This window comes from Labrus bergylta, chromosome 20 (assembly GCF_963930695.1).
Source record: "Labrus bergylta chromosome 20, fLabBer1.1, whole genome shotgun sequence".
In the NCBI taxonomy this organism is placed as follows: domain Eukaryota; kingdom Metazoa; phylum Chordata; class Actinopteri; order Labriformes; family Labridae; genus Labrus; species Labrus bergylta.
This window is the reverse complement of record NC_089214.1, coordinates 6,755,616-6,768,721: the sequence shown is the minus strand read 5'-3', so window position 1 is coordinate 6,768,721 and position 13,106 is coordinate 6,755,616. Positions and strand designations below refer to the sequence as shown.

At 39.1% G+C, this 13,106-nt stretch overlaps 1 protein-coding gene across 1 annotated transcript; it reads left to right on the top strand.

Annotated features, from left to right (window-relative positions):
• The first annotated feature begins 7,444 nt into the window (after positions 1-7,444).
• Positions 7,445-10,304, top strand: ccr9b (chemokine (C-C motif) receptor 9b). Its single transcript, XM_020633585.3, has 3 exons — positions 7,445-7,779; positions 7,930-7,988; positions 8,918-10,304. Exons 1-3 carry the CDS (start codon positions 7,776-7,778, stop codon positions 9,974-9,976), a joined length of 1,122 nt encoding a protein of 373 aa, XP_020489241.1. The 5' UTR covers positions 7,445-7,775; the 3' UTR covers positions 9,977-10,304.
• The last annotated feature ends 2,802 nt before the right edge of the window (positions 10,305-13,106 follow it).

Here is a 13,106-nt window from a genome sequence, read left to right as displayed (position 1 = left end):
ACATGGTGCAAGTTTTAGTGTGTGAGCCCAAAAGATGCCTCTGATACCTCAATCATCACAACCAACAGTCTGTTCAGCGCAAAGAGAATAATTAATAAGCGCACTTCTAGATACATTTTCAAAGCTGCTACTGGACTTCTTGCATGCATGCAACAAGGATGCTTCAAACATATGTGTATAGATTTGAATTATTATGTGTCAAAGTAAAGAGTGCCAGAGCCTGCATATATTTTCTCGACAGTACAATTCTACAGTTCACTTAGTAGACGCTTATATGCAAAGCAACGTACATCACAACACAAGCAAGGATCTAGAAAGTAAGAAACAACGTCAATAAGTACAAACAGTTTAGAGGATTTTTTAGGAAGCTGGTTAAGGTAAGTGTGAGTATCTGTGTGGGGCGTTGGTCAGGACACAGTAGTCAGGAACAGTACATTTAAACTCTTTATTGCAGGAACTTGCCCAGGACAGGGGAAGGCATCATTAGGCAAAGGTATGTGTGTGGTTTTGTTGTCAGGGAAACTCGCACAAAGGAACCAAATGGATTCAAACAATGACTCTCTGGAAACTTCTAACCAGTCGTTTCTTCTAACTTAGTCCTGCAGAGAGGCCAGAAAAGAACAACTCTACTGAGAAGCAAATATAAAAGGAGGATCTAGTGCTGAATAAAATATTATATGAGACTGCTATGATAGATTGCTCCTGGACCAATTAACTCTAAGCACTAACAAATCACAGAATTAAAGGAATAGTAACACAACAATGTGACACCCAAATACAGTTTTGTACAAACAACTTTAAGTCTGATCAGACACAGAGGCAAAGCACAGCATCGACAGCTGTTGATGCGAGTTTTCATCAGCATCAAAACCATCATAAGTAATGTAATTTGTCATTGTCAATCAAAAACCATCATCATCATCATCATGAGAAAACATCATCGTCATCATGTAAATCATTAAGAGCATAGGAGTTCATGAAAGAGCTGGGTCTTTAGCTTTTTCTTAAAAGTGAAAACCAGGCCTAAGGTGACGGTATCTTTAGTCATTCTTTACAACACAAGGCTATTAAGATGCTTCCTTGTTATTTAAACTAATCACTCATCAGGGAACTCCCCCCCCCCCCCAAAAAAAGAACCCATGAATGTGAGGAGCATGCTATTTGTCATCATCACAGTTCTTATTTCTTGCTTCATGTGGACAACCACCCTGCTGTCGTGTGATAGTTTGTTTTCAATAGGCATTACATTGCTTCAAACCCCCCCTCCCCTCCCCAGCTATTTTAAGACCTCATAGTTTTTGCCTTTGTTTGTTTGGTAACCATAGTAGAAGAGACGGTGGCTGAGTAAGACACAGCGTGTTCACCAATCACACAAACCATCAACCTCCTGTTGTTTGCAGTGAAACTCTTCAAGCCACAGTCTGTCCTGACTTTAACTCATGTTGGTTTTTGAATCACATGCAGGAGTCGTATGCATGTTGTACTTTCCTCCCTATTGGTGCAAAATGAAAGGGGGCAGGCTGGTAGGAGGGGAAGGCATGACAAAATACGTCCTTTAAAATAAACTCTATCTTAAGATTCTGTCAAAACGTTTTATTTCTGCTTTTAGCATGTGAGTAAGGGAATGAAAATTCAGACCCTCCTCTTTATTCCTGTAACGTTTGAAAAGCTACTTAAGCGTCTGTCTCGTTTGCTTTTGTGTGCTGAATACGTGTGGATTCACAAGTGTCTGTTTTCTGTCTTAGGTGTCATGAGCGAGCTGCTGTTAGGTTCAGATATGATGCAAATGCTGAACAGTTGTCTATCAGTGCATGAAATAAATCACAGCGAGCGAGTACACAGGAAGTGGTGACAAATGTCTTAGAACTAAACTCATGTCGCACAGCTCAGAGCAGCAGAAGTGACAGCACTTTCCCACAATACAGGACAACTGTTAATATATATAACAGAGATGTACGCATTCACAGTAGCTTCCTGTTCGCTGGCAAAGGCATCACAGGGGTTTTCTCAGTTTCACTGGCACGCCACTTTTGTTTTTTCTCCTGAATCCTGAGGCAGATTTATCACGCACATTTGAAAACTACGTCTGAATATGAGGTGGTATCCAGAGTGCTGCATGATGATAAAAAACAATGAATCAGCAATGAAACATCTTCAGCCTTTCAGTAACTTCATTAACTTTGCTTTTTGAGAGGTCGCACAGCTTTAATCTTCTCGTTTTTGTCGCCTCTGGAACAACAAACATCACTTTTCTCCTTTTACAAATTCAATGTAGAGGTCATGAATAATAAAATGTACCATAGCTTGGTCATACACTCATTGGATTTAGTGTTTTGGTCTCAGGGCCCATTAGCTTACTCTAGCAAACATTTAGCTTTATATCTGACTTAAGGACTTCTCTTCACCTGTGCTATTGTTAAAAATGTGACAGATATGTCTCTTTGGAAGCTTTTCATAGTCTCACTCAAGAAGAAGTTCACTCGTTTTGCAAAAATCTTGCTAAAAAGTGGAGATGCCTTTGAGGGTTATAGGGTTATATACCTTTGAGGCAGAAGTTCTTTAGAGATGCCCTATTCCTAGATGACAGAACACTTAAGAGGCAGGATAGCGTATGAGTGTGACTTCTGCACAGCAATGCTAACACTAATGCTAACAGCTGTTTACCAGCATGCCTACAATTACAAAGCTTACAGGCTGTTTTTTTTATTTTTTTATCAAAGTCACCAAATCTTGTTCCCATGCAGTGATACAACAAGAATCCACGCGGCATCCCCATTACAGAGCAGCTAAGGTCTAGTTTGTCTAGTTTTTCATGTACTTGGTCGGAAAACAACATGAAGAAAAAGAATGGAGACTGATTCAGGCAAAGGTCGGCCACGTAAAGTAAGTGACACACATGCTTCTTCTTAGTATCAGAAGAAACAGTAAAATACATTAATAATATTGGTAGTGCAATTTATCCTACAAATCTTTTGTCACTACCTATATCTCTGTAACTACTCCTTTCAGTCAACAGTTTTATCTGCGGATTAGCCTCGGCCATGTCCATGTGGCCCATGCAGGCCCATGCCAGTCCGGAAACTGTGCTCAGAATTGTAAAAGATTTCATGGGTTTGCAGTTATCAGTGCTCAACAACAGTCTATGACGTGCCAATTACCACACTACAGCATGGATCAAGAGATACTGCTGAATATTAGTTTTCACTTGTTTGTACAAGTCCTAGTTACCAAATAAAAATAATGCAGTCAGCTTTTATCTCCCCTTCTCTTTCTGTGACGCAGAACATTTTCATGACTGAAATGAGAAACTTGATTTGAAACTACTGATTAGTTCAGTTGCCCTTTTCTCTTTGAGACATGAAGATAAAACTAGAGAGATGTTTTTATTATCGACACCATCAGTTGGATTATTGGAGAGCCGGTTTCATAATTAAGCTTTTTGCAAAGTGAGCACTTGTGAGCCGAGTGCTATTTGAGGATCGTTGGTACAGAGGCGTAACTTGAAATATAAATAACGTTTAAAAAAAACAACCAACATTGTCACATTTAGTTTATAAAAAGAAATACACACATTACATTTGTGTTTCTTGATCTAACTCCAGCACCCTGTTTACCTTGATGACCACAATGAAAATATGCTTCTCATTTGGATTTTTTTGTTGTTGCAGATCAGTGACTTGAGGTGAGTGTGTAACAGTTGAGTTGCTGCAGCTGCATTATTTGACCACATGAAGGTTGTTATTTGTGAAACTTACTGATGAGAGATCACGTAGTATACCTGTGTAATAAGTGTAATGCTAACCTAAAAAAAACAGATTTAGATTTTATATTTTCAGATGTCACCATGCAACCATACAGCGTTTTTCCTCTCACACTTAAACTGCTTCAAATTCATAAGTCAAAACATTTTCACTCTACCAACATTTTGAAAGCTGTCATGTGAATAAATCATGCAAATATATATCGTCTGAATTTTGAACTGAATGGTGGAAATTCTGCATTCACAGAAGTTGAGATATTCTTTTTTCAAGGTTTAATTTTGGGGCTTTTTATGCCTTTATTATTAGAATAAAAGGTCAATGGATAGAGTCAGAAATCAGGCAGAGAGAGAGAGTGGGGAATGACATGTGGTAAATGAGCCACAGGTCAGATTTGGACCCGGGCCGTCCGCTTTGAGGACTTTAGCCTCTGTACATTGGGATGCACGCACTAACTCCTAGGATACCAGCGTCCCAGAAGTTGTGGTATTGTAATAAAATTGAAATTGCACCGCCCTTTTGACATGTCTTAATAAACTTGTATTTAAATCTTCAACCTAACTACTTCAGTATGCCTGGTTTAAGGATCTGATGTTTTTATTCAGTCTTGAAAAAAATTAGTATACAGTTAGAGGATCCTGAGCATTTTCATTAATTGGAGCTAACAAGTGCTTAAATTCATAGTGTGACATACAGTATAAATAGATGCCTATGCATGTTGAAAATCTTTATTTTGCATTAAAATTTGGTTTAAAAAAACGTGAAAAATCAACAAAGAATGTGAAGAAAGTCTATTTTTCCCTTTTCTGCTACAAACATAAAGATAAGCATCTCTGCAGTAAAAGTAAATCACTCTGTGAATCTTGTGCAATATGAAACTTCAGAATAAGTCACCGTTTCTCTTAAATCCCCTAGTCCAATTTAATCCACAAGTTTACAAAAAACAAACCACTGTCTCTTTGCAAGAATTTAAATGCCTCATTTTGATGAAAAAAAAAAAAACTTCAACCATGGACATGATGTTTGTCTGATTATATTTTTGTCTACAAGTTTGACACTGTTTTTGATTTGCACTAGTTTGTGTCTGTCTGTTCTGCCTGCAAAGTATAATAAGCCGAAAAGATCACTCACAGTCAATTTAATACGCGTTGACCTGAAACCTCTCGGTATGCCACTTTCTTCACTAACTTTTTTTCCCAGAAAGAAAATACTCATTGAATCATGACACAGCCGTTTCCTTTTGCCTCGCCGTGATTAAAACCGAGAAACGCAACCAGCGTTTAGTAGAATTTAGTAGAAGAGTTGATGACCTACACGCTTAGCACTGAGTTTTTTAACAATGTGGGTAAAACCGAGAAAGTTTATATCAGGACAGGAAGTGTAACTGTGAGAGGACAGACTCTCCTGCAGAGCACATTCACAAGGACCAAAATACAAGAGTAAGAAAGACACTCACAGGAAACACACACAGGACCTCCCTTAACTAAGATGTTGCGCCATTTACTTTGAGGGTTTATCTGGTTTCGATTATAATAAACCAGTGTTATCTTTGCTACTGGTTTGACGTGAAGTCAGGGAGTTTCTACCTTGTCTGATTCCAAACAAATGTGGGTCAGCAATGTGACTGTTTGTCATTTCCCTTTGGTAATTCCAATATTGAGTATTTCCCTGTTTTCACAGGATGTTCTTGTTTTCTTTTCTGAAAACATCACATGAAAGCCCATTGAATCACAAGGAAATGCTACATTTCAGTCCAGTTCCCCTGCTAAGGCACGTGTAGGCCTCTAGTTAAACTGTGATCAATGTGGATCAACAAACCAAAATGCAGTTATAATCATATTTTAAAGTTTTTAGTATGGAAACAGCTAGCTTCTGTTCGAATTACAAAAACTTTATTCCGGAATCATCCATCCATGATCTAAACCGCTTTTTTCCCTGTTCTGAGTTGCGGGGTGCTAGAGCTAATCCCAGCTGTCATTGGGTGAGAGGCGGGGTACACTGAAGTGGTAGCTACTAGTCAATCACAGAGCTGATTTATAGAGAAAGAAAACCAGCCACACTCACATTCACACCTAAGGTCAATGTAGAGTCATCAACGATACCAACCAGCATGTCTTTGGACTGTGGGAGGAAGCTGGATTAGCCAGAGGGGAACTCATGCACGCACAGGGACAAAAATCAAACTCCACACAGAAAGTCCCGGGGATTAGAATCAGGGACTTTCTCGCTATGAGGCAACAGCACTAACCACTGTACCACCTTGCAGATCCTATTCCGGATCTTTTTTCTTAACACATTTGTTCATTCACAAAACCGAAATATAACACAGCAACTTAACAGAGTTGTCTTGCCCTCAGTCTTCATGCTGGGCTAAGCTAACCAATGCTGACTCATTCCTTTGTATAACCTTCGAACTAGTCCAGAATCACGTTACTCTAATAAAAAGGGATGTTTTTCTAAGACTTTGCGTAATTCATCACTGCTAACTTGTGAGTGAAGTTCCCCAAAAAAATAGAAATTTCACAAACAGACTGATGACCCATTTTTCAATTCAGATATTTTCAAGCAGTTGTAGTCCATACCACTTTAGCTATGGGTCAGCAGCTGGTTAGCTTAGCATAACATAGATAAATGCAGGGGTCGAACAACTTCTTATCTTTTCAAAGATACCAAAAGTCTCCCTTCCACCACTTTCCATTAAACTTTTTAAAAGGATTTACTCTTATTTTATTTTTGATTCAATAAAACAAAACTGCACTAACTTTAACGAGATGTTTGCGTTTATGCTATCGGCTTAGTTTATTAGCTCCAGGTCTAGTAAGCATATAGATTACCGTAAAACCTCAAATGAAAGCCCATCCCAATTTTTAGAAACCGCTTTTATAAAGCTGGTGTTGCGTCACGTTTCGACAAATATAGGCAGGTCTCAATTAAAGGCCACCTACGCATTTAGTGTTAATGAGTTTACAAATCAAAAATATGTTACCAAGGGTGTTTCCCTCTCTCCCCCCGCATGTTGGTATGAATGGGCTGTCTTACAAAGGACGATCAATTCAGTGATTTGCCATTTCATTTGTTTATTGATGTCCTCATTTTGTACAAAATTCAAATATTCTCTCAGGTGCAGATTTACAATTTTATAGTACGTATTGACGCTTGTCCCCAAAAAATTATAATTTTATAGACTGAAGTAAATCGAAGCCATGGCTATTGATTGAAGTTTTATATGCAGGTTGTTGTTTTTTTTTTCTTTTTTACTTTTACAGTCTGGATGAAAAAAAGGGGAACAACAGACTTTTCCAAAATGCTGACTCATTCTTTAAAATCAAGTTAAAAAAGAAGCACATTTGTTTTATTAAAGAAGTATCTAATATATGTTTTGTTACTGTTGACTTTAAAGTAAAGTTTCCAGAAAATTAGACCAAACTGACCGACTTCCCGTTGACTTACATTGTTATTTATTCAGACCATTTACTACTGAGCTGTGACACTGTGAAGATTTCAACACCTTTACAGCATCTGCCTCCTCCAGTTTTATTCTTTGATTGTGCCTCACAGTTTTCAGTTTCATTCATCACTCATCTGGAGTGTTAAGTGCTCCACCTGTGTACACAAGAGTGTGTCAAAAATGGGCTTCAATTTGATCAAACTTCACCGGCAGCAGAAGGAATGTGGGTGTATTGTTTTGGTTCCCTTGATGGCCACGATTCAGTGGGTTGAGTCCAAAACTTCCAGCTTCCCTTTGAAATAGTACACTAGTGACACTGATCTAATATCACACAGCAGCGTTTGTTACAGTGCTGCTCAGCTGTGTAGAAGAAGAAATAGACCTTTACAAGGCACCAGGGGTTTTGCAGTGTTTTTCATCTGCAGAGAGATGGAGTTGTATGTATCAGCGCGTCATCATGTGGTTGAAGAGAAACCATATAAGCATGTGACGATCAGTCTGATTGTTAACATACCAGCTGAACTGCCAAGACGAAGAGACTGAGAGGTTGCTCTATACGTCTCACCACCATGGGTAAGTGGTTTAGTGCTATTTGCAAAACATTTCAGAATTAACCTTTATTCACTTCCTCATCTGTTGCGTGATGTTTTATCCTTATAAGACGATGTTTTTTTTATTGTTGTAATCTTCTGACTTTAATAGAAATGTTCTGTTTCTTTATAGATTTCACAGATGAGCCATTTACAACTTCAATAACCACAGAAGCTGATTACATTGGAACTGTAAGTATTCATTAGGATGATGATATGTAGCCATAAAACAAACACACACACACACACACACACACACACACACACACACACACACACACACCAGAAACAAAAAAAATCATGTTGTAATTTAGAATATGATGATATCTGTGTGAGCAAAAATTATTTTGTTCGTGTAAATGTTGACGTCTTGCTGTCAAAGAACTGAACATGCACCTCTGTGGTTTTAAGTGTACACACATACACACACACACACACACTCACACAAACAAACACACACACAAGAAACAAAAAAATCATGTTGTAATTTAGAATAAGTTGACATCTGTGTGAGCAAAAATGATTCTGTTGATGTTGATTTAGACAACCCCGATTTTGTGTTTTAACACAAAATTTAATTTTGATTTTAATTTAAAAAAAAAAAAAACATGAGGAAAACATCAAACTTGTGTTTCTGTGTTTTTGTTATGCTATGTTTGTTTCCTGCTCTAGCTACAGAAGATTTATCTAAAGCAGACATCTGTATACTCAAATGCCAAAGCGTAATTTTCCATTGCTGATGTAAACCTAAGCCCCCGTCTTCACCTATCTGTTCATCTCTGCTCTGAATCTAAACTTGATGTTTCTTGAGTTCTGCTGCAGTGGCCCCCTTTCTGGAGCCCCTCGGGATCGTTTACAACCCCCCTCAGGCTTGGATAGCTGCAGGAAGTTGTGTTGTGGTGTGGTTTTCTCCTGCACAGACACAACACCTGCACCTGAAAGCGTTTTGAGAGCTTTTTTTAAAAAAAAATTTACACGCTTTGGTTTGCTTGTACGTCACAGACAACGGTTGATGGTAGAAGCATGAAAACCCTGACAGCAGTTAGTGAGAAGGATATGAAAAAGAAGGCGTATCAGATGTGTGAAACCTCATTCATCACATTTTTTATTTTTTATTTCAGGACACTTCTGACTACTCAGGAGATTACGATACAGGCCCGACCGAATTCACAGGCCTGTGTGACCGAAGCTTGGTCCGGCTGTTTCATGAGCAGTATGCACCCCCTCTCCTCACGATCATCTTCATCCTCGGTGCTGTTGGTAACCTGATGGTGGTTTTTATCTACTCCACCGTGCGTCACCGCCTCAAAACCATGACCGATGTTTACCTGCTCAACCTGGCTGTGGCAGACCTCCTCTTCCTTTGCATGCTGCCCTTCTGGGCCGTCGACGCCATCAAGGGCTGGGACTTTGGCGTCTTAATGTGCAAAATGGTGTTCGCTGTCTATAAAATCAACTTCTTCAGCAGCATGTTCCTGCTCACCTGTATTAGTGTGGACCGCTACATTGCCATCGTGCAAGTCATCAAGGCGCAGAACCTGAAGAAGAAGAGGTTGTTCTACAGCAAACTTGCCTGCCTGGCAGTCTGGTTCCTCGCTATTCTCCTGGCGCTCCCTGAGTTCATCTTCGCCCAGGTGAGGATTGACAAAAGAGGGCAGTCCTCCTGCTCTCTGGTCTACTGGAACAACAACAACAACCAGACTAAGATCCTGGTTCTGTCTCTGCAGATCTGCATGGGCTTCTTCTTTCCTCTTTTAATCATGGCCTTCTGTTACTCTGTCATTATTCACACTCTTCTGCAGGCCAGAAGCTTTGAAAAGCACAAGGCCCTACGCGTCATTTTCGCTGTGGTGCTTGTGTTTGTCCTCTCTCAGCTGCCGTACAATAGCCTGCTCATAGTGCAAGCCTCGCAGGCAGCCAACACCACCATCACTGACTGTAAAACTTACACGCATTTTGATGTAGCCGAACAAGTTGCCAAGAGCCTCGCGTACACTCACGCCTGCCTGAACCCATTCCTGTACGTGTTCATCGGGGTTCGGTTCAGGCAAGACCTCTTCAGGCTTGTGAAGATGTGTGCCGGTGGGATGGGCAAAGGAGGGCTCAATAATTTACAGGCAGTGCCCAAACGTCCTTCTGTCATGTCGGACACAGAAACAACCCCTGCCCTTTCATTATAAAAGCCCAGTTCTTGCCCATTTCACCTGAGACTGTAGCTTTCTTCAAAACTATTTTGATTTTGATCCTCATGCATTACTTGTTACAAGCACTTCAACAATTACATTTTCAACTTTGAAAGGAATAAAAAACTGTTTCCGTTAATTGAATACATTCATTACTCTGAAATCACTGTGTAAACTGTATTATATGTGTAAATAGCATTTTTTAAGTGTCTTTGTTTTCAAAAGTGTTCTCTCATCTATTCGTTGTGTTCTACTTGTACATACATATAGATAGTTGTTGTGATTTTTTTTATACAAAAAAGCAATTAAAAAGGTAAAATCCGAAGCAGTTTTTGTCATTCTGTCCCATTAGCACAAAGTCATTTCAGTGATGTGTTACAAATATGGTGATGAGTAATGCGCTCAACAAGTATTGTGCAATTCATGGGAAAATACTTCAAGGCCTTTTACCGGCGTAACGTGCCTGCTGTGGTGGGAAATAATGTGGTCACTTTAATCCACAAAGTATTTCGATTTGACAAGACATCCTAATCTAGTCTGTGTCATTGTCTGAACCGACCACTTGTAACTGTTGAACCTTGTCTAAGTCTGGCTATGACTTTGACTATGACTATGAGTTTCACAGTGGTTGCCAACGGATGCCTATTCAGAAAGTTTCCCACAAGGGCATCACAACGGCTGCAGCTCAGACAAGTGGCAGACAAGTGGCAGACAAGTGGCAGACAGACTCAAATCTGCGCATCAAAGAATATCCAATTATGCAGCTACAACTTTCAAAAGCACAGGATGTTAAAACTGACAGTTGGATGCATCATTTTTAGGTTAAAGCTGAATAATCTGCACAGAATTCAATAAAAAGTCTAGCAGAAGAGGAGTTTGTTTTTACTTACACGGTCCATCAAATTCATGCAAAACTGTTTTTTTTTAATGCATTACAAACTGTAAGACACATTAAAGTTTTCCACATATGAACAGCTTTAATACATTTAAATGAACTATTGTATGGGGCATCTCATTGTGTGCAGCACTGGAGTCCAAGACAAATTTCCCCCAGAGGACAATAAAGTGCATCATATTGTATCGTAATATAAGATAACACTATGTTGTCCGTTTGCACAGAAATGTGTCTTGCTTTTCAAGCTCAGAAAGCCTTGCATCCCAACGAATCACATCAAACTCTGGCATCATAGGCCATCATATTGTATTGTACTGTATGCCATCGTATAGTACTGTATTGTACCATACTGTGTACCGTACGGTATATTACTGTAAAATACATATTGAGATATCGTACCATCGTACCGTAACATACTGTACAGTACTGTACGATATGTATCATATGTATGTATCATATCGTTCAGTAGTGTATCGTACCATCGTACCGTAACATACTGTACAGTACTGTACGATATGTATCATATGTATGTATCATATCGTTCAGTAGTGTATCGTACATATCGTAAATCTGATATCAGGATGATAAAGATTCAAACATGACGTTGGCATCCCAGTCCATTTTTTCTGTGTTGATGCTAAATATGTTTGATTGGGCTGGGATGTTGGTTAAGATTTGTAAAGTACATTAAAAAGAGCACAAAACACAAAACACAAAAACACAAAACATCGAGAAAGACAAGGGGGAGAAAAACAGATGGTGGAAAAAAAGGTACATGTTGGTAACAATCTCACACTCTGACTGTAAAAGAAAACAAAATCTGTAGTTGTTATTGTGGTCACTGAGGTTGGCCCCAGACAACGGCAGCATACCTGCCGAGTTCAGGTGAGACCACAAGCTTACTTCTCTCACGTCAGGAAACCATCAGCTGAGTGAAGAACAACATGCTCATCTGCAGAGCTGAGGCCTTCCTTCTGATGTCCTGTGGGCCTCGACACATGCCTAGAATTTGTCTTGTCCAGAGAACACTGAATGCAATGATTGCCAATCGGCATATTAATTGCATAATCCTACGTTTTTGACTCACCCTGCTTTGATATTTGTAGGGTAAGTAACTATAAAATGTATCTCTTTCAGGAACATTTGATTTGCAGAGGTGGACAAAATAATACAGACAATAACATACACTATACAAATGTCGCCATGTCATCTGATACTGGATAACGCCTGTATTAGATATATAAGGAGGTTTTTTAGCTAAACATCTTTCAACGCTACTCAACAGGTGTCCCAGACCGAGGTCATTGATGGTGAAAGTGAGAATATAAAGAACAAAAGTAAAAGTAGTTTTTCTGTGGTGAAATTTCCCCTGTGACTTATATATGACAACATGAGACGTCATTGGATTGTATCTTATTCAACAGTATTTCATTTTTTCTGCTGTAGGTCAAAAAGGTCGGAGAAAAATGTGAAAGTGGGAACAAAAATCTGTTTGTAATTAGTTTTTGAGTCTCTTTTTTTTTTGTATTTTCTTTGTTTAGTCTCAGCTTTTCTTTTTGTGAAGATGTATGAGTTCTCTTTAATTCTTAAACAGTTTGAAGCCAGGAGAGAAGTTTAGAGTGGAAATGACTCCTGTGGAGTCCTGACAACTCATCTGAAACATTTTAAGGGGCCCCATGTAGATCATGTTTTTCAAAATAGTCAGAACCAAAACACTGAAAACCAAAGACTTCAACTTTTAACAGTGTGCATGAATTTCATGAGCTCATGAGTATTTTTTAATGCCTTTACGTCAATGACAGGAGATAGAGCCAGAAACAGAGGAGAGAGATAGTGGGGAATTACATGCAGGACAAAGGAGCCACAAACCCACAAATTCAAAAAGAAAACCATCTACGTGAAGTCCCTGGTGTATGTGTACTTACATAAAATACCATAACAAGTGTTTTCCATGATTGTGTTTCATTGCTTGTTTTTTTGACCCGTATGTTACTTCTTCTTTTTACTCCATTTCTATGCAGGGAAGTAAAAGGTAAAATATTTCCCTCTTTTATGCAATAAGGAACACTTTGAAAAATGGGCTTCTTATTCTGGGTGACAGTAGCTCAGTCTGTAGGGACTTGGGTTGGGCATGGGAGGGTCACCAGTTCAAGTCCCAGTGTGGACCAAAATATCAAAGTTGGTCAAACATTTCTTTGTATTCTCCTGAATACAATAATGAGGATGAAGATG

Excerpts from the sequence above, each read along its gene's own strand:
- ccr9b (XM_020633585.3), top strand. Across the intron at positions 7,989-8,917 it reads AAGCTGATTACATTGGAACT|GACACTTCTGACTACTCAGG; the intron begins GTAAGTATTCAT and ends TTTTTATTTCAG.